Source organism: Melanotaenia boesemani, chromosome 11 (genome assembly GCF_017639745.1).
Source record: "Melanotaenia boesemani isolate fMelBoe1 chromosome 11, fMelBoe1.pri, whole genome shotgun sequence".
NCBI lineage: Eukaryota > Metazoa > Chordata > Actinopteri > Atheriniformes > Melanotaeniidae > Melanotaenia > Melanotaenia boesemani.
The window spans coordinates 8,147,369-8,173,463 of record NC_055692.1 but is presented as its reverse complement, the minus strand read 5'-3'; the positions used below and the strand labels follow the sequence as shown (position 1 = coordinate 8,173,463).

Genomic DNA, 26,095 nt, shown 5'->3' with positions numbered 1-26,095 from the left:
AAAAATTGAACACTTTTGCTTCTGATCATGATATAGGTCAATTTTACAAAACTATAGCAAATTCTAAAGTATGTGTTGAGCTACCACAGTATAATGTCATCAGTTTACACCTCTATAATGAAAAGAAAAAACACAAGTCAAACACAAAAGACATACCAGACAGACATCTATCTTATGATTTTGTTTTGTTTGTGTTTTTATAGTTGGTCTGTTTGTTTAAAAAATATCTGTACAGTCATGTTCCTGTAAGGTCTATTTTAATTTTTTTCATGTTGGTTTTGAGATCAGATGAGATAATGTTGACTGTTACCTTTCCACAGGCTGCAACAGACTCTCGACAGTTTTTATGGACATTCAGGAAGCAGTCTGCAGATGATGAACGATGAAATCCAAGTTAATTTCATAAGTTAACTGATAACAAACTAAATGACCATATCTCTGGATTCAGAGTCTAGTCAAACTGCCCTGTTCACCATGAGCAACACTGGCCTCATTTCGTCGACTTAACAAAATATGGTAGCATGTGTAAAAAAGATTTAAACAAACCCTAAACAGTTCAATCACCACAGAACATAAAACAACAACAGTCCTGACAGTAAAGTACTCACTGGAGCACTGCAACAGCTCTTTCCCTGAAACAGACTTATCACAGGCCACACAGAGAGCTGGACCACATGGAGACACAGGGACAAATTGGTGTCCATTAGCGGATCCTGACTTCTCCTTTCCCTCCTTCACTTCTTTCCCCTTCACCTGAAATGCAAGTTATAAATTTTTTTCAATTTACTAATTTAGCTGACATGCACTGTAGTTAAAGGCCACATTATTATGTAAAACACCCAAAAAAATATGCATATTAAGAGCCCTCTGTTTGCTGCAAAACACCTGTTAAAGTGAGGTTAGTTGAGATAAAGGGGCCTCCAAGTAGATTTTTCTGTTTACTTAGTTATGGTCCATGGGGACAGTTGCTGTTTGAGTGCTTTATGCTCAGGGGGCATCAGGATTTTTCTCTCTGCATGTGTGTGATACAGCAATGTTTATTTTCTTATCAAACTCTGCAAAGCAGTCTAAAAGTGTGTTTATTTTTTTGCTGTTCTAGTGCATTGTGTGTCTGTGCATACAGGGAAACATGTCTTCAAGCACATGCAAACATGTGATCCTAAGATTGTGAGAATACTACAACTACAATGTGTTTTGGTTCCTCAAGCTAAGTGGAGGTGGGGTCAACATGTTATGTAAGAGAACGTTTTCAGTGTCCTGCTGCTAAGACCTAAAGAGAGAGACTGTTTCCCTTGCCAGATAAAGGCACCAAGCTCAGACAATGCCTATGTGCCCCCCAGAGCTGGTAAGCCTTTTACTGCACTACATTTTTCTTTAATTAGATGGGTCAACTACAGGGATCTTTTGTCACGTTTTAGGCACATACTTGGGAAAACTTAGGCAGCAGGAATTTGAGCTGCCTCACCTTAGTTTTGTTGCGGGTGCTGGACATCCTGCTCTTGAGGAAGCTGAAAGTCCGGCTCACTTTGTACTTCTCTGACTCGACCTTAGATGGGATTATGTATTTATCCCACTCCTCATCCTCGATCCTGTATCATATTTTTAAAAGAAGTCATCACAACTCCTCACTTCACTTTGACCTGTGTGTGACTGCAGCATTCAATCTAACATGCACACTCTTTAAACAAAACAAGTAATCATTTTAGTATTTTTATTAGACTGGAAAGAGTTGACTAATCAGAAACAGTGGTGTCATGCTGGAATGAAAGAATGTCCAGACAGTCTTCCAGGACCCCTGGTCGACAGATTATTACTCTTAATAACATGCTTGGCATGCTTGGAAGTCACTATGGACTCTGGTGGTTACTATTTTTAGCATGACCTTGGCTATATGCAATTAATAGTTTGTCAACTATTTACAGCAACTTATACTAGTTACAATGAACTTTCTAGGTGAAAGGCAACAATGATGGAGAGTAGGGAAAAAACATGCAATATTTCATAACAACTACATTATGGAAACACATTCTACCATAGCAAACTCCTGCATCACCAAATACAGCTGTAAAGAATGTGCATGGTTAAATGATGAGTTGGGGGATGGTTTGATGAGGAGCTTAGAATGAGTTAAACTGCACATGCATGTCTGTGAGGCTATTTTGATGAAGACATACTCTTTGAGGAACTCTGTGAGGGTTAGGTGTTGGAGTGATGCGCTGCTCTCCTCCTCTGCGGACTGGGCCCGCTTACGGAAACCCAAAACCCTGCGTGGATATAAAACACCTCAGACAGGTCGCTGCGTCTCTGCTCATCAGCTAACCAGAATGTAAAATGATGTTTGCAGCAGATTAGAGTCTAAAAACTACTTGTGGGATTGACTACATGAGTATGGAAAGTGGAAAGTGACTACAGGGTCACAATACTGATTTAGAAGACCTATAATACTTCCAAAAATGCCTCAGGCAGAGGACATATTTACATATTGTTAATATAAGACTGATATCTATTGCAAAAGACAAAAGTGGTTGGTAAACCTGATCATGTGAGTGTTGTGAATACAATATTACATCAATTAAAAATAATGTGATTGGCTGATATCATCATCTACAATGTTTCTTCTGTTAGAAAGGCATGGTTATTAGCAAACAAAATATATGAGCACATGATGAATTTGTGAGGCAGTGAAATGAAATTGGCTGTCCAATGAATATTTTTAGAGGTGCAATGAAGTGAAATTTAATTAAGCAAAATGGGTTATATGATATGACCGTGAAGCAATTGTTAATTGAGAGCAACTGATCCAACAACATCATTAGTGTGGTTGGGGAATAAACATCATGTTTCTGAAGTCTGACATTAAAGAAAGGCCTGAGTCTTGCTGTTTACTCAGGGTTATTTTCAAGTTGCAATCAGAGAATAAACTGGCCCCAGACTCTCAACAGGAAGCATGTCATATCCTGCACACCAAGACCCCGACCACAGGTTTAAAACTAGAGACACACACACGACCCCCCCACCCCCCCTTCACAGACACACACACACACACACACACACACACACACACACATACACACACACAACGCATACACATGCAGGCTCCATCTGAGCCAATCTCTAACCGCTGGTCAACACCAATGCCTAAAAAGGGAGGAAGATCTGAGCATGACTACATAGTTGAGTGGATCTTGTGTGTGCTCATGAAACGATACAATGGCTTTACCTTTTTTCTCTGGGTGTTTCAGACAGGTTGGATGCTCTCTGCTCTGAAATGTAGAATAAGGAGTTGCCAGAAACACATGTCAATACATTTGAAGAGAACACTTTAGAATCAAAGCATTAGCTGACAGAATTAGAAACCATCAACCCCCATTAAAATTGAGTTAGAGGGAAACACAGGGATCACAGAAAAAAAAAAGAAACTGGATCCAGTAAACCCCAACAGAGAAAGAACAAACACAGCAGCAAGTCTTGCCTTGAAAAACCAGATGACAGCGGAGATGGAAAAATAAAGACCAAGAGGAAAACAAAATGTAACCAAATGGAAGCATAACAGATCCCTCAGACCAAATCCAACTCTTCCCTCAGATGATCTACAGGAGTTAAATATTTTTCCAAAATCTGAGACCTCTTCTTGTCAGCTCTTATATAATATATCATAAATTAGTTTTTGGAAAAACTAGTATTTTATTATTAAAGAAAAGAACAATCAAGCTGTAAAGAAAGTCTGCTTTTGATCACTGGACAATTGAAAATATGTTATTTATTGAGACAGTGGTCTGGTACTCGCCACCAAGAATTAAATCTTACCACAGATAAAGAGCTGCACAATTCAGACAACAATGAGAAAATCCATTTTAGCTCATTTAATTTTACAACAAAATGTGCAGGAAAATCTTTTTAAGTTTTACAGTCTTTCATAAAAATGCTTGTTACTGTGGGTCATATAAAGTTTCAAGATACAAGTTTTAATTGTGCAGCTCTTGATTATCACCAGCCTGTCAAATAGTCTATAAGAAGGAGTCAAAAGAGACAGTTAAATGCTGACATCACCCAGCCAACCATTAGCGCATAAGCTGAAGCTTGACTCTGTTCTTGTACTTACTAATGTGGTTGAGACGAGAAACGGATTTTGAAAGTGATAAAGCCTGAAGTAGCGAGCGACCGCTGTTGAATGCGCCGTCTACACAAAATAAAGCATGATCTTAAGGCTGCACACTTGCATTTACTCAGAGTCACCCCCATGAGTGGTACTATGTTGCAGCAGAGTTGACACTAAAAACACATGTAGTTTATAAAGCTTTGGTTGATTTATGATACTTGTCTGGTCCTGCCATGTTGGACATGTGGCCCATTCGTCCATTCAGCTGGCTCGTGAGACCAGAGAGGTTAAAGGGCAAAGGGGTTAAAGTTCACTCACCTTCTTCCAGGTCGGTGATAGCTGCATCTCGGTTTAGCAGCGGCCTTGTTGACTTCGCTTTAGGGGAGGAGTAGGAGTAGGAGCGCAGACGCACCTCAGCCTCCTCTGAATTCTGAGTAAGAAAATACAGTGGAAGAACGTATGAGCCAGAGAAGTTCACGAGTTCAATCTGGAAAATAGGAGAACAGCACAATCCTGCAGGCAAACAGACCCATCTTTGACCTTTTGTTCACATTATTGAGCTGTTGACAGTGCAGGCTTATCTACTAATGACTGTCTGGAAGGTAGGCTGTGTTTGTTGCAATACTTGTAGCAGAGTACATTTTAATGGAATTAAATCTTTTTAAAATTAAAATATACAGAAATGACCTCCTTTTTAAAGGCCAAAAAAAAGGTGTTTTAATTTATTGTTTGGAATAAAGATATTGACATTCAAGTGTTATCTTAGGCCAGATATGAGTTTGCACACATGGAAAAGAGATGTACCTTGTTGGTTTTGTGCGTGCTGTCGGAGTGTGAGCGGTTAAAATCAGGTGAAGTGTCAAAGGAATCCCTCTCCTCTCCAGAGCTGGACTGCAGTATGCACCTCTGTTTTAAAGATGAGTAGGGGCAGGAGTGTCCCAGTATGTCCTCCTCTCCACTGTCACACTCTAGACTTGGACTACATACACACAGTGAGATGCAAACACACACACGTGCCCAGGTTATGACCCTATAGAATGTGAAATTTCTTTGTTCTGGTTCTTTCATACATATGTGAAAAGAACAAACTGGCAGACTTGAAAAACTCCCAGTGGCATCACACACTTACTTTATTCAGTCTCCTGTTATGAAGCAGTTCAAGCCACAAAACTATGAACAAATAAGTTTGAATTCTGAACCATACTGAGAGAAAACATCATGGTGATGATCTCTGCATTGTTTTGCAGATAACAGTCATTATTGAAAAATCTAAACACAGATATGTCTAGAGACTGTCTCAGTGAGGGTTTTCTGCTTTTTTCACACCTTCAGTGACTTTAAAAGCAGTAAGCAACATCAAAAAGATGATTCTACTGCATGTACAAGCATGTAAATGAGATTCTGATACAAAATACTGCAAATTCAACATGTCAAGAGTTGGAATGGATATATATACAGCCACACACACACACACTTACACATCTTGGTTGGCAACGACATATACTGCCATCTAGACAAAGTCATTTTCATGGAAGATTTCAGCAAAATAATCCCGAACCACATTCTGCAACAGCATGACTCTGTAGAGTCCAGCTGTTAAACCGGCCTGCCTACAGTCCAGAGGTTTAGCACCACTGAAAACCTTTGCAGTATTACGGAAAAAACAAAGGAGGCTCCAGACTGTTGAGAAAATAGAAATGGGAGAGCATTTTGTTTTCAGTTTCCAAACACTCTGAGTGTTGGGAAAAAAAGTGGTGATGCAAATATTAGTAAACCTACTATGTTCAAAGTGTTTCAAATACAAAATTAAAACATCTTTCATTAACAAAAGATAGAAATGATGAAAATAAGCCTGCCAAGTGTTCTTTGTACTACATTTGTGTGAATATCAGGTTAAAAGAACTGCTCATTATTTTTTTAAATTATTTTTATTTACATTTTACATTGTTGTTTAATATTGTTTTGCTCACTTAGAGTAAACACAACTACAAGTCAACTTAAAATTCTTTAACAGCTTGCAATTTGATTTCTAACTAAAGAATCATATACAGTAGCATCCTACCTGAGGCCCCGGCTCGCATCGGCCAAGCTGCAAACTCTGCGACTCAAAGCAGGAGAGACCAGGGGGCATGTCTGCATCTGACGCCTCTGTACTCCCTCAAACAAACGAAGGGTGGAAGCCAGGGGAGAGGAAGGAAAAGACGGAGAGGAAGCATAAGGAGAGGGGGGAGAGATGCAAGGGGATGGTTCCCTGTGATTGTTTACACCAGAGCCTTGGCTTTCCCTCAGCCCATGATGGGGCAATGACGGGTAACGGATCCCCGAATCAACGGGAGTCACTGAGTAGGAATCCCAGCAAGGGATGCCAACAAGCGATGCAGGGCTGAGTTCTTCTTCTCCTGGAGAGCGATACTTGATGTCAGCATCATCCACCTAGAGTAAAAAAGTAAAAAAGCAATGAAAAGAAACTTTTCTACTAGCTGACTTGTAGATCCTCTTATGGAACATTTTACCTCATATAAGCCAAGTCTGTTATTTATATGATATAAAGCAGATCACTGCAATAAACTGTGTTTTCTTTACTTACACTACATAGAATAATTTCTGTCTCACTCACCTGGTCCACCAGCATAGCATTGGCATACACTTGGTCTTTGCCGTGTATCATTGCCGACAGTCTAGCAGCAGCAGCCAGAGTCGGGGATGAGGCTTGGCTTTCCCTTATGGACTGGCTTTTCTCTGCAGAGGGAATGAGCAACAGAGAGCGGATTTTTAAATATTACATTTGGTATCCACAGCAACACCAAATAACTTCTCACAAACACGGGAAGTGACATAGACATCCTGGGCAGTTGCATGTCATTGTTCAGTACCAAGACTCTGCGTGTGTGTGTGTATGTATATATGTGTGTGTGTGTGTGTGTGTGTGTGAATAGCTCTTTGCACACACACGTGAATGGGTGTGCATGGAGTTTTGAGTGGACATCTGTAGGCATGTTTTTTTCCCCACCCTGCTTTTCAATACAGTGGGTGAGTGGAAATAACTCCTGGTGAGCACACAGTAGCATTGAGAGGAACCCCTTTCAACACAGTGGAGGTACTGTGAGCAGTAGCCTGGTTTTGCTATTCAACAGGGGAAAACACTCCTGCTCTACAAACACACACACATCTCCCCTGGGGATTTTGCTCTGCACAAAGCACACTTTCTCTATACCACAACTTTCTAACTTTTTTGGTTTGAAAAAAGCCTATGCACCTAAACAAAGAAGCTAAATGATACCAGTCCCAGCATACATAACAACTAGCCTCTGAGGAGACATTTATATTTAAGCATTGTTTAAGCAAATCTGAATAAGAGTTTAGGTTCCTCTTTTTTTCCAAAGTAATAACAGGAAATTTGTATGTTTTAGAGCTCCATGACATAAAAAAAAAAAAAAAAAAAAAAAAAAAAGACAAGCAGTGTCATTACCAAATAGTAAATTAACAATTTGACTTTTGATAGAAAAAACAACAACAAAAACACGCTCCAATATATGGTAATATGTCATGTGTATTAATGAAAGCTGTATATAATTTCTGCATCTGTGCATGCTAATTAGTTGTGGAATATGGCCGAGCTCAGAACTTCCTCCAATTGAAATGCAACTTTAATGAGTACATTTGGGTTTGTCCGATATTGTGTCGAAAAGTCTTTGAAATTTTGTGATTGTCTTTGCAATGTTGATATTGCACATGCTGACACTGGGATAAAGATATACTTTCTATATATTGTGAAGCCTCATACATTTTCATTTCAAATACAACTTTTCTTCTGATTGTGCTTTTAACCAGCCATTCTTGATGAACTGTCTTTCTCAATATAATTGAAGTTTTAGCTGTGTGCTTGCTGAATGTCAGATTACATATTGTCGAGCATTTCATTGTAGACAGCAGCCTTTATGCTTCTGAGCTTTTCAAGGAGTCAAAATCCAGTCACATACAGTTTTTCTTAGGTCATTTGAACCTGTTCAAACTGAAACTTTTTCCCAAACGAGCAATTTATTACCTAAACATTGTTTGAGACAGAATTCTAAAACCTGAGGGATTTCTTTAAAAGGTAAAAATGTCCACTCAAACCTTTAGTTCTCAGTTTATGTAGAAACTAATTAACCAACTAAATATATAAACATTTCAGAAGTTAAACATTTGACTTTGTTAATGACTGACTTTTCTTGTAAGTTGTATCATTATCTGAGAAATGAAAACAAAAAAACTTGTTTGTATTACTTGAAAACAATGAGGCAACTCTCCTGTTGCCATGTACATATATATATTCATCCATCCATTGTCTGCCACTAATCCGGAGTCGGGTCATGGGTGCAGCTGGCTACGTAGGGAAACCCAGACTTCCCTCTCCCTGGCCACATTCACCAGCTCAGGGGGATCCCAAGGCATTCCCACGCCAGCCGAGAGATGTAGTCTGTCCAGGGTGTCCTGAGTATTCTCCGGGGCCTTCTCCCGGTGGGACATGCCCGGAACACCTCACCAGGGAGGAATCCTGACCAGATGCCCGAGCCACCTTATCTGGCTCCTCTCGATGCGGAGGAGCAGCGACTCTACTCTGAGCCCCTCCCGGATCACCAAGCTTCTCACCCTATCCCTAAGGGAGAGCCCGGCAACCCTGCGGAGAAAACTCATTTCATACAAGTGGGTGATAGGCCCATGACTCTGACCAGCACTGGAGAGGGCTATTTTGAACAAGATGGAAGAGTTTTTGCTAAAAGTTTGGTGAGAACTTTGGTCTATTGCTATGCCCATCAGTTTATGTTCATAAAATGGGGAAATAATTTATTTGCACCATTTGGTGTTTCAAATGGAGTGAGACAGGGAAGCATTTTTTCTCCCTTTTTATTTAAAGTATATATGGACAATTTGTCAAGACTTTTAAATGACTGTGGAACGGGCTGTAGGGTTGGCAACATTACTATCAACCACTTAATGTACACTGATGATCTTGTGATTATCTGCCCTTATAGTACTGGTCTACAAACGTTGTTGCAGGTGTGCTGCCTGTATGAAACAGTCTTTGATATAAAATATAATTCTAAGAAAAATATCATTTTGATCAGAGAGGATTTAAAGCAGATTTTTCCTGACTTTGTCTGATAATAGATTGAATGTCAGTGATGAGTATAAATATTTGGGGCACTATGTGACTGCAGACTTGTCTGATAATAGAGACATTCACAGACAGTCTCGAATGCTTTATGGACAGGCCAACATGCTACTCCGCAGGTTTGGAATGAGCTCACCAAGTGTAAGGATTAGACCCTTTAAGGCGTATTGCGCTCCCATGTATGCCTGAGGAGGCACTACAAAAAGAGCAGCATGCAAACACTCATTGTGGCATATAATGATGGTACACGGGTGCTGCTTAGGGTCCCATAATAGAGCAATGTGAGCCAAATGTTCGTAAATGCAGGTGCGCCCACTTGCCCTGCGGTACTGCGCAACCTCATGTACAGGTGTATGTGCAGTCTGTCAACAGCATTATCGCTACATTGACCAATCCCGGACCGAGCTCAGTGTGTTACTTCTCTCTTATATGGACTCATTGGCGTTTGAGCCTATATAGAAAATCATTTTAATTGTTTTGTGTGTGTGTCATTAATATGGACTATATATTGTGTCTGAAAAGTATTGAATTGAACTGAATATAAATTAGAACACTTGTTACAGTTCAGCTCAGTCTGCTTGTCTCAATGTGTTTGTCTGAAATGTAAGATTTATTCAATTTTCTCCATGTGTAGAGGGGTGTCCATGTGTAAAGGGGTGGAGTATAGTAAAAGGCAGCCAGTTCAGTTAAATTCAGCTCAGTTTATTTTTATAGTGCCAATTCACAACAAAAGTCACCTTAGGGCAATTTACAGAGATAGTAAACAAAGTCATTTTTACTGCAATTTAATATCATTCAGTTCACTTTAGTTTATCATAATCCAATTCAATACACTTAAGTCAATTTCTTACCAATTTAATCCAATATGGTGCAATCAGGTATAATAGTATTTAAGAAATGCCAATTCATAGAAAAACGTCTTGCTTAGGAAACAAATGGATCAAATCAAATATTCAGTTTGACTTGATCACAACGCCTGTTCATGCACACAATAATCGCAAAGACAGGTTAAGTGAACTTATGTTATTTGCACGGAGCTCATCATGCAGATGCAATTAGACCTCCTTTATGAGTGTCAGTCAAGCCAAATGATCTGAATCTGCCAACACTAGTGAGAACTCAAGGCTAAATGTTCTGCTGCCAGAGTGCTAGCAGATTACATAACAGCTGTACTCCAAAACAAAAGGAACAGACAAAGAGTCAAAGGAAAGAGAGAAATTTTTATGTGTTATTTTCTCCTTTACAAAGTGATGTTTTGTTTAAGACACCTCTATGGAGGCTTCCACCGAATTTCACATTATGTTGAGCATTAAAAAACAAAAAGAGCAGAGAAAAAATCTAATCACATTAGCAGCCAGTGCAGCTTTTGCCACACCGACCAGAAGAAGCAGCCTCATTAGATCAGCTATAGTTTAATTCTCTTCATCACAGTCTGACTTTGTGACTATTAAGCCACGCCTCCAGTCATGCCAGCAAGGCAAAACTTGTCTGTAACACTACTGCTTCCTCTACTGTTTTCCTAAAGTACTAATTAAAAGTAAGACCTTAAGTTTTACCTAAAAGCAAATCCATAGTTTATCCATCATTTTAAGGTTGTCAGCACAACAGAGTAGAAGAAGAGATGTCCAGCATTTTTAATAGAGAGTAAATCTGACCAATAATTGGCTGGGCTTCCTGCGTGCGGCAAGCCCCATAAATCTGAGAGGCAACAGGGAGTCAAGTAGACACTGATGAGGACACCAGATGATTCCAGTTACATCCACATAAAATATAAATGAATTAACTCCAGTTTATCCAGTAGAGTGCTTACAGAGATTACTTCACATCATTTCTCATCCTCTTAATTTCCTTAGTATCTTTCAAACAGAAAACAAAATGTTACAACCTCTTCTGTTGTTGGAAATGTCTCAACTATTCTGGTCCAAAATGAAAACATATTCTGCATGAACCTGAATCCAAATCCATACCTGGACAAAGACATATTAGACCTTTCACTTTGTATCATAAGGTTAGTTTTAGTCCAACATCATATCCACAGAGGGGCTTTGAGCCTGGATGTGGGTCAGACTGTTGTTTGAAAGTAGATATCGTTTCATATAAACCCACGAAATGGACCTGACAGGCAGGCCTAATAGTTCAGGTCCTGGGCTTGGTCCAAAGCCACAGCTGGCCGCCATGGGTTCAATTATTCACACACCTCTGACCCATAAACACTGCTTCAGTGAACATTACTGTCAGGCAGTGTGATCTGTGTTTAACATTAGTTAACTGGGGAAATAACAGAGAAGCTGGAAGTTCATTTTTCTTACAAGTTAGAGTCACACAAAAGAAAAATCAGCTGGAGAAACTGTCTTTATCGCTGAGGTAGAGAAGTGTCCACAGGTTGCCTGTTAAAAAATAGTTTAAAGAGATGGGCAGTGGTGTGTGGGGCTATTTATATGGGATTTTTGCTCACAGAAGGTATATACTTGGAGTGATGTGATATTCAGAGCATGTCCCAGAGTGAGAGCTAACCCTATACAGTAGCAGTGGTTGGAATAGCAGCACAGTGAAAAAAGAGAGAACAGGAGCTTTGCAGACTCAGACAAAGGCAGCAGTCAGGGCCAGGTTTCCAGACCAGGGCAGTTAAACATGCAGAGGGTGACCCTTCAACCTATGCACACCCCTGGGAGAAAGAGATCGAGGAAGGCAGGGTGGAGAGAGGGCAGGCAAGGTTGTCACAAGGGCTCTTTCTCAAGGTTTACCCTTTTCAAGTCGCTGCATTGCAAAACCAAAAACTCAACATAAACATAGTTATTAACTGTCTAAACACCTGGGATGGTTTATTATGAGTGTAAAAGAATTATTTGTTCATGCTGAACCTTCTCTTATGATGTAAGTTGCTATTTAACCACCGCATTAAACAACTGCCACCTTGAAAAGAGCTGAGATAAATTGGAATCACAGTAAAATAACAAATCAGATCAAAAGGAATCACTAAAAATGTGTTATTACCTTATAAAAGGAGAGAGGTAATTGTTCAGTTTCAGACTTGAGAATTTTTAAATCATCACATCTGTCCACTAAAATCCACAAAAGCACTCTGAGTTATGACACCTGTGGTCAACATCTCCGTCCAAGCATCACATACCCATTGTGTTTACATTTTAGTGCTTCAACCAGCCAAAGAGATCCAAGAAGAAGTAAAGCCAGACTGAGCAGTGATCAGTTCTCAAAGTGAAGAAATAAACTCGCAGCTGTGCACACCTGAAATCACAAGTCATTTTGCATTGTTGCACCACAGTCAACCTCTGAAAATATACGCACCCACTTTAAGAATATTTGATCAGTTTTAAAAGTTTATGTAGTGCCCTTTTTTCTGCTCTTTAATATAGGAATGCAGAGAGACAGTGTGCATAATATTTGTTAATGTCAATCACAATTAAAAAGCAATAATATGGATAATCTTGAAGAAGTTCATGGTGTAATATGAGGAAAAAACCTGTTGGAAAACAGCCATGACAACACCAACGCAGTAACAAGATCTTCTTCTCTGTCTGTCTCTGTGTCCAACAAACACACAGTCACTTACACACAAGCAATAAACTTTTTAACCACTATGGTTTAATTCTGTACTATTTTCAGCAGCTGCTTCAGTTTTCCCATGACTAACACTGCAGCAACAAACATGCATGCCAAGTTAAAGTACTAGTATTATTCAATTGATTTGATTTAGTTTTGTGTTATGAATAACAGATTCTAAGTCCTGATTAATCTACCAGTGACACTTTAAGACAATTTTATGAGCTTACAAGTCCATCAGGATGCATAACAACCTTTTCCTCTGCACTGCGCCTGAACAGTAGTAGCAAAGCACAACTGCGAAGCAAGGCTCATTCATGCACACATCTGCGTCGCCCTAAGATGTTGAATACCCTGAACCACTCAATCAGTCTCAAGTGGACATCTGACATTCCCCAACGTACTGTCACATATCAGGTTACATCACTGGCAAAGATGCAGCTATCTAACTCTGACTGACCCTGTGCTGAAGTGGAGGCCTGTGAGTATGACTGTGTAATGGGAAAAGTCTAATTTTAACTTTATTGTTCCACAGTGAATGCTGAAACTTATCTGCCAAGATGGCATTTGCCATCTGTAGCATTGAGTAGCAGTGTAATATGAAGAACAGCCTCTTTCCAGAAAAATCCGCATACATTTATGTCTGTCAAACTTTGCAGAAGACATAAAGATGCCAGAAAGATTTTTTTTTTAAGGTGAAAGATAAGTTTGTCAATAATTATGGCAATTCACACAACTGTAACTGGCATTGTGAAAGAAGGGATTTGACATCAGTTACCACTCGGTTACCTTTTTTTCCTGTTTTCCTGCGCATTCTCATCTTTGGAAATGAAGGCCAGGAGTAGTTAAAAGGAGAGTCTGAGTCAGAATCCATAATTTTTGTTGAAGAAAATCTTCGTCCAAACAACTCGAAGTGTGTAAAGACTGAATGAGCAGTGCCTTAGATTACATCCATTCCCACATGGATGAAGAGACTCCAGAATAGCTGTAGTGCTCACTCTCCTTTTTCCAGAGCCCTGCTGTAGACTCTGACACTTCAGGAGTGAGCCAGCATGTTCCCCTCTGACTCCCCCAGCCTCCCCTCCCCCTAAAAATCCTTGCCTTCCCCCTTCTCGGCTGTCTGACAGAACTGAGACTGAACCCCGTCTTCTGGTTCTGCTAGCTCTTTTTTTCCCTTCACTTTTTTCCTCTCTGTCTACAGCTTTTTCCTGCTTTTCTGACAGCTCTTCTCAAATCTGTGCCAGCTTCTAGGTCTTTAAGTCTTTCCTCGTCTCTCTCAGTCACTCATCTACCACACTCTACTGAGTGAGCGGGAGCGATATCAACACATGCTGACAGGAGCAGGGGGAGGAGGGTATTGACGGCCGGAAAGAGTGACTGAAGGAAGGAGAGAAGCAGAGAAAGACAAAGTCAAACATAGGAGTGACTTCAGAACCTGCAGCGAAGACAAACATGAAGGCAGACAGCTTAGCGGAGGTGAGTTTCAGACATGGGAGAAATCATTAACCCAGTGAGTCCATGATTGTCTCTGAGATATGCCAGGCTGCTAAGCTGCACTCTCTAACATTTAAGCCCAAATATGCTTAATGCCACATCTGAAGGGAGTTCTTCTCAATCGGTCAATTCTCTCATTCTCTATATTTTAGCATGTCAAAGCCAAACTGAGGGGGTGGGGTCAGGGGGGTGCAGACTGGCAGGTCAGCAGCCTCACCATGGAGACAGCAGTGAGAGCTGCTGCTGTTTTCTTCTTCCATGTTGTTTCTTTCCTCCGCTTGCTAACTTGCAGGAGTACAGTGCTCCATTTGCTGCAGCAAGGATACAAGTAAAATTTGGCAAATTGGGTGATAAAAGAGGGTTTAAGGGACAAATTAGACAATGGCGCTGTGGAAGGAGGCCAAACATGGGTTTAAAAATGCACATAAATTTAGGAATGTGATAGAAAAAAAGAAAAAGAAAGAAAAAAGAGGATAAGAAGGCTTTTGTGGGAAGAATATATGCTTAGAAGAGTGAGAGAGAGAGAGAGACACGCTGTGACGACAGAAAAAAGTTTCAGTGTGTGTGCATGGAGAGGGGTGGTTGAGGATGTTGGCACTGTAATAGTGAACATTAATGCTTCCTTTGTGGGGTTTAATCCTTTTTTTCCATTCTCCAATTAGATCCCTCAGTTGGGGTCGGGGGCTCTTGCTGGTGTTCTTGGCGTTGCAGTTATCGTCTCTTGTCATCTTGCCAAACTATCCATATCATAAATCCCTTTCTCTTGCTCTGGCTCTTTCCCCCCATTACACACATACATGCACAGTATTCTAACACTCCTCCACTCTTCTCTCCTGTCCCCGGGGATCACAACAAGCTGCTGGAAAACTGCATTCAGAAAAGCCTTGGCAACCCCCATTCAGCCACAAACACCCCTTTTTTTTTTTACTCCTTGCCCCCTTTAGAGCACTCTTCCCTTCTACATTCTTCCTTTCAAACACACAAATGAACACGCACACACTGACAACACATTCACACACAACAACCTCCTTCCTTCCTTCAGCTTTAGAGAGCAAAGCTCTTCAGGATGAAGAAGCCTTTGCAATTTGTTCACTAAACTCACTTTAAATGCTGACTTGGGAGGACGGGTTGGGATGGGATGGAGGGGGACATAGTGTGTAGGTCTCTGTGTATGTGTTAAGTACTTGGGTGTAAGTATATCTTTTGGGTGGGGTATTTAAATATTGGGGGCATCAGGAGGGCAGATATGGGGGAGAAACAGAAAGGACGAAAAAAAAAGTAAACCAAGAAACTGTGTCTTTCCTCTTAAATGCTTTAAATATTTATATAATATTTTGAAATGATTCTTGGGTAAAACGAAAAAAATGGAAATAATTATAGTCTTGTAAATAAAGTTACAGTAATATGAACAGGAGGAAACAAGGATGACATCAAGAAGACAGGGGGAACATGACAAGTATGCTCCAAATTCCACATCCCGTGCAGAGACTCAAGGCTACACAAGTTCTATCTGTCTATTTGGTGACGCATAAGCTTGAGTTAAACAGCCATATTGCATGTGTTAACAAACAGATGGACTCACAATATAAGCTTCACTACTCTGCTGAAAAATGTAAAGCCCTGCCATTCACTTGTGATGCTTGACAGGTCTGGAATGTCTAATGAAGAATTTAAAGTCTCCAAGGGTCAAATGTGAAATTGCTAACTGCGTATTAGACCTGAGTCATTTCCAGTCTTAGATGCCTTTTCTTTCAAAAATTCCACTGAAGTAAATTTAAGTGACCATTTTTTATTTCATCTGAGCCACTGGAAGCATTTTAAGGGGTTGAATGAGGTCACAGAGAGGCAATAATCAAAGACTACATTTAAAGTATGCAAATTCAGCCAACAAACAGAAACACACTCACAAATACACACACATGCCGAGCATAGATGGCTACACCATTTAGCACGAAAAACTACACCAACCACAGGATGTTGAGATTAAAGATGTCTAGTGCCAAGTTTTATAAAGCCCGAAGCCTCAACTCGTAACCACAGCATTCTTATACCGAGGCATCAGTCTTCCCTGCTGCAGTACAAGCCAATTATTAACCCACAGAATCTTCCCACTCAGAATCCTTCACTTTACCAACCAGAAGCTAAACAGGGTGAAGACACCTATAGTTAGAAGTCAGCCAAACTCATTCCTGTCCTCCTGACATTGTTGGCAAAAACAGGATGACGGAGGATTGTTCTCTACATGTCATGCCATATTAAAAGATTCCTATTCAGTGGCGCAATAGCTGTAAACAGAGAGTGACAAGACTCCAAAAACTCTAGATAAGGGGGACAAGACAAGTCAGGGGCCTGAAATATGATCCTACACTCAGCAGGGATAGTAGCTGACCACAGCTGATGATTAATAGTGTGTTTCAAGTTTTGTTCAGGAAAAGAAACATTTCCTTTTTTAATGACTGGAAGCTACTTGGATATCCTCCTTTGGATTAAACTCCACTTAAAACAACAATGATCAGTTTTGGTCTGCAGAATGATCCATCACTAACATACAAGCAAGCCCTAAAACTAAAAACCAGAACTTAAAGCAGGCATGTGTGAAAGGGAATCTTAAAATCTTTACCAGATTCAGACTGTGATGGGTTGTCTTCTTCGTCCTCCTCATTCAGGCAAAACATCAGCTGCTCCTCATAGTCCTCAGACAAGAAATTGGGAACCTTTTGCGAAACAGCATACATGTTTCCACAGTGAGACGTTTGCTTTGTGCATACCAGAGAAGACACGTAGAACTAAATACAAAAACACAAGTGCTCAAGTGTGTGAGACGGATCAATTAGTTAACCATCTGTATCACATAAAACAGGTCCTATTGGATGACCAGAGTCATGTGCCACACCTGTCAAAACATTAAACACACATTTGACCGCTCACAAAGTCAACTATTCATTGCTGTGTGCAAGGTGCCAACTCCAACACTTTAACAATAAGAATGTAACAAAGGAAGCATACTGAGGCACAGTCTGCGCCTTGTTGTAGTTATGACTGCAGTTTGCCATACACTGATGCAGATCTTCATAAAGGTTAAGGAGGGTTTTAAAGTGCCACTTGTAAAACTATTAAAAGTGTGGAAAAAATATGTTCTGGTCATTCAGTTTTTTCCATTAAATTGATTAAAGAAACTCACATTTTCTTCAGCACAGTTTTCTCCATTTATGTCAGGATACAGTGCTGAAAGAAGAGAAGGCATGTTCAAATGCAGCCATACAGCAGCTGTTACACTTCAAAAGGCAATTCAGTAAGCACAGATGTTTGTCAGTTTTTAATGATAGCATGTAATGTCTTACTTCTGTTTTCTTTTCATAACCGCAAGGGATTTTTACTATGTTTCCCTGATCTCTTTTCTTTTCATTTTACTACCATGTGCATCCTAGATCAAAGGGTGAAGGCTATGGTCACTTACCAGAAAAAAAGCAAACATAAACTGTGTTCAGTTGGTTTGATTTGTGATCTGGGATCTCGTGAAAATGTAAAGGAAATGTCAGTGGAGGTAAAAGGATGAAAAGGTTGAGAAACTGAGAAAAAACAACAGGAGGAGTATGGAAAGGAGAAGTAGTAAGAAGATGCGATTTAAAGGGAAAAATAATCCAAAAACTGAACACTCCATTTGTGCCTCATTGTGATAACAGGAAACATATTGCCTCTTATAGTAAATACAGCTTGCTCAAATTGTTCTCTGGTGAGAGTTAGAGGTAGGAAAGAGATGCAGAGGTGATACAGTAGTTTAAATTTGATTTTCATTTCTGTTTTATGTAAGGCAGACATGACAGGCTTCCTTAATTGTATGTGCAGCCATGCCAGAAGTGTAACTCTCACTCCATGTTTGGTACCTACATGAAATATCTCTGCTATAAAATTCTGAGCAGACACTCATGATGCTCGGAAGCCAAATCAAAGGACTCCCTTAACTTTTCCTCTAGCACCTCCAGCAGGTCAAACCTTATATCACTTAAACAGTAAAATAACGCAGCTATATGATGGATTAGCACAAAATACTGTAATACCTCATTGTGTATTTGTTGAGCTGCTGGCTTATTTAGCGCTATTAACATTCAAATTATTAATTTGACTAAACTTTGGTTTATAAAATGAAAATTAAATAAAGAAGAGAAATTAAGAATGATTTTTAAAATAAAATTATTTCTAAAATACCTGCAAAACAAAACCTTCTACTTCAAGTGTATTCAGTTAGCATTAGTTAGCAGATGTTAGCATGTCAAAATGCTAATTAAATTAAACGCATAGGTGTTTGTTAATGTTTTCTGGTGATTTAACTGTATAAGTTTCAGTATTTTCAAATAGCAATGCAAGACACAGGTGTAGGTTGGTAGGTAGAAACAGAAAAACACAGCAGCAAAAAACAAACCAACAAAAAAAAAAAAAAAAAAAAACCACAGCTCCACCAAAGGCTTGCAGTATCCTTAAAAAACCAGTAGAGGGCTGTATCGATGTGTTCCAACATTTACATGAAAGCCTCTAGTCCTACCATACCTCTACCACAACAGATGTAGCAGTGTTGCAACATAAAAATAGGACTTCATCATTTAGTTTAATCAGGACTCTCATGTCCAATAAAACAGAAGATAATTATGAAGTATGTCATACCGTTATCTCCAGGATCATCTACTAGTTCTTCCCTCCTCCCTAAGATGGTATCTACCCGTTCCCTCCTGAGGGCTTTGATCTACAAAAAGTAATGTTACACAAAAAGATGCAGTAAGCTAAAATTAGTAAACCAGGTGTGAACAGACTTTGACTGTTGCAGGTGTTTACAGATGCATGCTTACTTAATTACACAGTTTCTTTTGGTTTGTTTTTTTCCAATAGTAATTTTAGGGCCAATTGTTGCAACAAAATAAATAAATAACTGCATGTGTAAAATGCAGCCAAAGCATTTTCTTCTCTTTTTTAGATATTAACAAGAGCAAACCTTTCAAATTTCTAATAACACTTTCTCACCTCCCTAAGGAAGTTTTCATCTCTGAGTCTGGTTCTGAGAAGCAGGATGTCAGCATGACGACTCTCCTCTGAGCTCCACCTCAGGTTTTGTCGCACAGTGAGAGTCAGGTTCCCTGTGTCATGACAAAACCTCAGCAAACGAGAGCGGTCAGCCCACACCTGGGACAAACCTGCTGGAGGTGTGGCTAGAGGGTTGGGTGGGCTGTAGGATTAAAAGATAACAAGCTTAATCAAGACTAACATTAAGCAAAAATTAAATCCTTTTAGAAACAGTACCAAGTAATATAGGTGCCAAGTAATGTCAATGCAAAACTGACATTTTGCAGTCATTTTCATGATCTGAATGACTAAACAAACAGATCAACAGTGATGCCACAGATTACTTGAAAAAGTAATCTGACCACTGATTACTGATTACTTCTTTAAAAAGTAATCTAGTTACTTTACTGATTACTAAGGTTTAGAAGTAACTAAGTTAGATTACTAGTTACTTTATTAGTTAAAACCCCCCAAACAAAAAAAATGACAATCGATTTTTTTTCGCATATACTTTACTGAAAGTGCATTAGTTACGAATGGTGACTTTACAGTGTTTTGCAACTTGTAACTTTTAATTGTTTTTCACCTTCTATGAACATAGTCAGTCTCTTATTAACTTTGTAAATCATTCAGTGCTTCTTCCCTACCATCATATACATTAATTCAAATGAATAACAATAAAATAAAGCAACATCTCTCGTTAAGCATAAGACAAATCTGCATTATGTTTTACGTTTACACATGAGAAAATAATGAAATAGTAACGGACTTATTAAAAAAAAAAAAATCAATTCGGTTTGGAATAGGTTCTGATGAGGGAAGTGGAGAGGCGGACCTCCCATCATGCACCAGGGTAATAAGTTTCTATATCATATTTTTTTCTAAAGTCATGTGCAGTGAATGATTTGTGTTTTGTTGATTTAAAAAAGGTCAAGTTCAGCGAAGAAAGGTAGCTGCATGCTTACGAGTACATAAAATTTCTGTACCACCGTTAATGAGAAGGTGTGTTGAGTTAGATAAATACACTTTCGTCCACGGCGCTTGATTTCAAATCATATGTGAAAGGAGTGGGGAGTGCCGAAGTAAACGCAGGACGAATATGAAGAGTAACGGTAATTTGATTACCATTGTAGGACATCCTAACGCCCGTCGATTTTTTTTCGCATATACTTTACTGAAAGTGCATTAGTTACGAATGGTGACTTTACAATGTTTTGCAACTTGTAACTTTTAATTGTTTTTCACCTTCTATGAACATAGTCAGTCTCTTATTAACTTTGTAAATCATTCAGTGCTTCTTCCCTACCATCATATACATTAATTCAAATGAATAACAATAAAATAAAGCAACATCTCTCGTTAAGCATAAGACAAATCTGCATTATGTTTTACGTTTACACATGAGAAAATAATGAAATAGTAACGGACTTATTAAAAAAAAAAAATCAATTCGGTTTGGAATAGGTTTCTGATGAGGGAAGTGGAGAGGGCGGACCTCCCATCATGCACCAGGGTAATAAGTTTCTATATCATATTTTTTTCTAAAGTCATGTGCAGTGAATGATTTGTGTTTGTTGATTTAAAAAAGGTCAAGTTTCAGCGAAGAAAGGTAGCTGCATGCTTACGAGTACATAAAATTTCTGTACCACCGTTAATGAGAAGGTGTGTTGAGTTAGATAAATACACTTTCGTCCACGGCGCTTGATTTCAAATCATATGTGAAAGGAGTGGGGAGTGCCGAAGTAACGCAGGACGAATATGAAGAGTAACGGTAATTTGATTACATTGTAGGACATCCTAACGCGTTAGATTATATTTTGTTAAAATATGTAGTCAGATTACTGTAACGCGTTACTTTGTAACGCGTTACTGGCATCTCTGCAGATCAATAATGGAAAAAGCAAGAAGAGCCTACACAGTTTAAAGCTGACCAGCCTTTTATTTACAGTATGTAGCCGTGCAGCTTTTGGAGTAATGATACCCATAATTGTTGGTCCTCTACAATATTACACTAATTTGCTGCACATCAAAGGCAGCTTTTCAGGAAACTAACATTTTCTCCACATATGGTGGAGGTCATGTTATGGTTTGGGGTTGCTTTGAGTCCCCAAAGGATTCTGCATCTTACTGTTATCTCATTCAACTATGAATCCTGGATCAAATCAGTGCTTCGGTATTAAAGTGATACCATTATTTTTCAAGCTGAAGTTTAACAGGAAGTGAACATTTCACCAGCGTAAGAAACCTCAACACCAGTAAATCCATGAAGGCATGATTCATAAAGAGGAAATTGAAGGCTATGGAAGAGCTGAGTCCAAGCTCAGATTTGAATCCCACTAAAATGTTGTAGGGTAGTGAGATACCTGCAAACTGTTATTACTGCTAAAAGGGGACAATGGAAGCTTTTCTGTCAGTTTTTCCCCCCACTTATACCAGTAAATTCAATACAGAGAGACTTTAAGTAGAGAAATATTTTGTCAAATAAATGGCTGCAAAAAATGATACAGCATTTATATACAAGTACTCTTACTAAATATGTTTGAAGAAATCAACAATATCCACAGGTTGTTCTTATTTTTTACATGCCTTTTTCTTTCTTAAAGGGGTAGTGCATCCAGAAATATGGTTTTTGAGCTGTAAACAACAAGGTATTACTTACCTCTACAAGGTAAAACTAGGTAATGTTTTTTGTGACATAGAGAGGTTATCTACGTCAGGAAAAAATTTTAAAAACCTCACAGCCTCCTTTCTCCAGAGGCAAATAGATGTGTCCTCGCCTAGCAGGCATAGAAAACCCCGCCTACCAAAGCATATAAAAGGGATGTGACCTTATATGGTGTAAATTTACTAGTTTCAGTCTTCTGTTCTTTCACTTCTGATGAAATATTTCTGCAATTAGATGGATTTTTGCTTTTGAGGGGTGTAAAATTAACACCTGACTTTATTCTTTACCTGTTGATCCTCATCTGGCGACAGACAGCAGCACAAATCGTAGCAGCGGCAACTTAGAGCGCCGCTTCCTGCAGCTGCCACAACCTGCCGCAAGTCTCCACAGCTTTCCAGAGTCTGCTGGTGCTGCTGACAGGCCAGTGCAACAGCACTAATGGCTCAGACTGATATAGTTCAGGACCACCTTGTTCATGTGTAGCTGAGGAGATTCAGGAGGGGAAAAATCTTCCACCTCAAATACCACATTGTGGCGTAGGTGCTTTGTGAATCTTGCTTCGCATCTTGCTAATGAGCTGAGCTGCAGTCTGTCAATCATTTCTGCCTGCGTATCCTGTTCCGCCCACTCTCCGTTCCCTGATCACCCCACACCTTCCATGCCAACCCTTGCCGTTTCAGGCATTTTTCAAATTCGACAGTGGGTGGAGTTATGCAAAAAGTAGAGTGTGTAGTTACACTTCAATTATTTTATGTACCATAGTTGATAATAACTAAATTAAAACTTGGTTGTTTCAACATATGAATAAAGCTTTTTCTAAATGTTGCTTGAAAAGTTATATCACATGTATATGATAATAATGTTTAAGAAAAACAGTGATTAATTTGTCAGTTTTTCAACTTAAAGCGTCTTTTAGGAGCTTAAAGTCTTACTGCGACAGCAGCTCCAGGAGCTCAGTGTTGCCTGATGTCTGTGCCAGCTGCAGTGGTGTTACTCCTTCTTCGTTTGGCAGACTGACAGCCATCAAACCCCCTGGCTGGCAAAGCAACAGCTCTGCAAGCCGGTACAGGCCCCATCGCACAGCCAGGTGGAGGGGCGACTCTCTGGGATTACGTTCTAGAGATAAGACAAGAAATGCAAAACAGTAAAAGATAAAAAATATCAAGGGAAGAAGATTTATGAGTTGTATCACGGCTCCTGTAAGAAAGATGGGAGAAAATTTAGGCACCTGCAGATTGCAAGGAAAAAAGGATAAGTTTCTAGTCATCAAACAAACTGTCTCTTCTTCTAATTCACTGGCACACATTACAGCAATTAAAGTTATTCAAAAAGGTGCTGGGAAAAGTTTCCGTTTCTGCAGACCAAAAGAAAAAGTACTTACAGTAATTTATTTTAAACACATTTATTTTAGTCTATGAGCAGGTGGAAATAATCCCAGAAGAATGGCCAGTATGGTCCCTTTGACACACAAGAATACAGTATATTACTTCTTTTTTAAAGCTAATCAGATTACATCTTTGTTGATCTTTTAGAACAAGTAATGACACTATACTCCCTAAGATTAGTCAGTATGACTTTCATGACTTCTTTCTAAAATATTGCAACATTTGTGATTTAGCTTCAACTCAGACTTTGACAATAATAAATCACAGAAAAAGCAGATGTCAGACACTATATCAAAACTACCAATCAGGATTATCTTGCAGCTTTAAAAATATCTGACAATCATCATCTTCATAACAAACTTTATAGCAAACTGAGCCTAAGTTTTTAAGGCCCGTGAAGCTTACAGACATTTCAGATGTACAGATTCAAACGGACGCTGTCTGAACCGACTTAGCATCATCTACAAAGAGACCAAAAACGTGGCAAGAGAAAAAAAAGAGTCAAAGTTCTTTGTGAATCAAGGGAATGGGACTTTAACTGAACATTAACTAAAGGACTTCTAATGAGATATTACAACTCCTCAAATACAGTCAGACACAAACATGTCAGCCCAGCTGATGTTTGCGGCAGGAGGTTTTTTTTTAACTTTACTGTATAAGTTGAAGTGAAAATTACTTTTTCAAAATACTGTAGATGAAACTGTGTGACCTTTGCAATAAATTGAACATTTCAGTAAGTGCTAAGAAACAAAGAATGACAGGTGATAGAAGCTCATTTTTGCACACAAGCCAAGTTTAAAATAAATTCTGAAGCCTGATGGTTACAAAGGAGGGGTATCTCTGATTTTAATTTCTTCTATCTTGTGCTTCTGCATTTGAATTTTATGCCTAATGCTCTGTTTTTTATTGTATTTTGAAAGACACTTTAAAAAAATCTTCTTCTTCTTCTTATTATTATTATTATTATTATTAAAATCTGTATGCCCTGTAAGTAAATGGTGACTGCTATAGGAAAGCTGGAAGTCAAACTGAGGTGTATAAAGCATCAGCAGAGTGATGTCATGAGCATTGTTATCCAATAAACTGCAGACATAGTGAGGGAGACGCTGCAATGAAACAGACTGCCATAACAATATTACCGCTAAATCTAGTTTGTTATTTATGTAGGTGGCCTTACACAAAACACTTGGATTATGCAAACTGATGATGGCATCTTGTAAGCATGGTGATCAGCACAGACAAAAACCTTATACACACACAAACAAACACACTTACCTTCAGATTTATTGAGCTGAGCCCGGGGTTGCTACCAGATGGAAAGACTATTAATCACATTACACGCTGCTTAATTGGGCTTGATGAATTTGACAGAAGTGTACATGTGACCATGTTCACTTCCGATTTCAGTCCATTGAGTACATAAAATGGGAATGATGGCAGAGGATGGCGTGCAGGACAGCAGGGGTGAAGAGTTCATTCAGCTTGTATAGTACTGGCTTCACGGTGTCAACATGAAAGGTTAGAGCCAAATGCAACTGTTCATAGATTTGTTTTTTCTTCAAGAACAGAGCACTCTAAACCCTTTCCTTAATTCAGTTCTATCCACTTTTAAATATTACATCTCATTTACCAATTTATATTTGATCCTGTCTCTTCTTTTCTAGATAAATATTTTGTACTGTTTCAGACATTTTAAAATCTGTTCACCTGTTGTTATGCAATAATAAAAAAAAAAATGTATGTGCAGGATTATCAACTCAAAGACAGATGTTCTTACGGTTTCTGCTGTGGCTCCCCAGTACATTCCAGTTTGGGGGGATATCCAGGTTGGCCATGGCCAAAGCCACTCTACGATCCATAGCCCAGTGAGAGCTCTCTTGGCCCAGGCTGAAGAAGCTGCTCAGCTCCTTATGATCCTTGGAGCTCAAACAATGTCCATGGATTACCAGGTGCTCTGCCAGGTCCTAAAAAGAAATAAGCCAGAATTAGTAATAAATGCAGAGATCTGAAAATTGTTAAGCTACTGCTTTTGTACTTTATTTTTAACTAATTATGGAAGAATTACTTAAAATTGTCTGATCTGCAACAAACATGCAATGAAATTATTTCTCAGTTATATCACTTGACACTAGTGAGTCCCTTTTCACTAAAACTTCCCAGTTTCATCCTGTTTCATCAGAGAACCCTTTTGTTTTTTGTTTGTTTGTTTTTTCATATCTAAATACTACATGCTGTCTTGCAAAGCTGAATGTTTTTCAAGGCATGCAGAAATAACATATCAAAAAGATTTTTATGACAAGCACGACCTTAGGTTGAATGAACAGGATACTGTGTGCACGTGTCATTTACCTGTGCATCATCATGCACATACTCTAACGAAGACCCACCAACCCACGTAAGAGGCGTGGTTTCAGAGCACAGGTAGGCTTGGACAGAAACAACCTCGGCCATGTTATGTCCTGAAAAGATGAAACAAAAGTCAGACATAATCTATGATTTTCTTCAGATTTGTTTAACATCTTTACAAAATCAGATATTTGCTTAACAAGATCACAACACAATACTGAGTAAGTCCTCCTCATTCATCTCAGAGTGCTTACAAAGAATACAAAGGTTGTAGTTTTTTTTTTTGTTTGTTTGGGTTTTTTTAAGCTTTAAAAAGTCTAAAACGCTTCCACTGACCT

At 39.1% G+C, this 26,095-nt stretch overlaps 1 protein-coding gene across 4 annotated transcripts in view; it reads right to left on the bottom strand.

The window, feature by feature from the left end:
• The window catches only part of LOC121648873 (rho guanine nucleotide exchange factor 28-like), a 42,082-nt gene that overhangs the window by 9,943 nt on the left and 6,044 nt on the right, over positions 1 to 26,095 (bottom strand). For 2 of the 4 annotated variants that reach the window (XM_041999309.1, XM_041999308.1), the window contains exons 4-19: positions 25,761 to 25,870; positions 25,189 to 25,375; positions 22,959 to 23,142; positions 19,323 to 19,524; positions 18,969 to 19,047; positions 17,491 to 17,534; positions 16,930 to 17,023; positions 6,717 to 6,838; positions 6,162 to 6,532; positions 4,904 to 5,078; positions 4,418 to 4,529; positions 3,221 to 3,263; positions 2,175 to 2,264; positions 1,466 to 1,589; positions 609 to 753; positions 311 to 366 (exon numbers count right to left, since the gene is read on the bottom strand). In XM_041999309.1, the coding sequence (XP_041855243.1) occupies positions 311 to 366; positions 609 to 753; positions 1,466 to 1,589; positions 2,175 to 2,264; positions 3,221 to 3,263; positions 4,418 to 4,529; positions 4,904 to 5,078; positions 6,162 to 6,532; positions 6,717 to 6,838; positions 16,930 to 17,023; positions 17,491 to 17,534; positions 18,969 to 19,047; positions 19,323 to 19,524; positions 22,959 to 23,142; positions 25,189 to 25,375; positions 25,761 to 25,870 (2,138 nt within the window). Of the gene's footprint in view, positions 1 to 310; positions 367 to 608; positions 754 to 1,465; positions 1,590 to 2,174; positions 2,265 to 3,220; positions 3,264 to 4,102; positions 4,181 to 4,417; positions 4,530 to 4,903; positions 5,079 to 6,161; positions 6,533 to 6,716; positions 6,839 to 16,929; positions 17,024 to 17,490; positions 17,535 to 18,968; positions 19,048 to 19,322; positions 19,525 to 22,958; positions 23,143 to 25,188; positions 25,376 to 25,760; positions 25,871 to 26,095 lie in introns of all 4 variants that reach the window. The other 2 variants (XM_041999307.1, XM_041999310.1) reach the window with 2 other exon arrangements.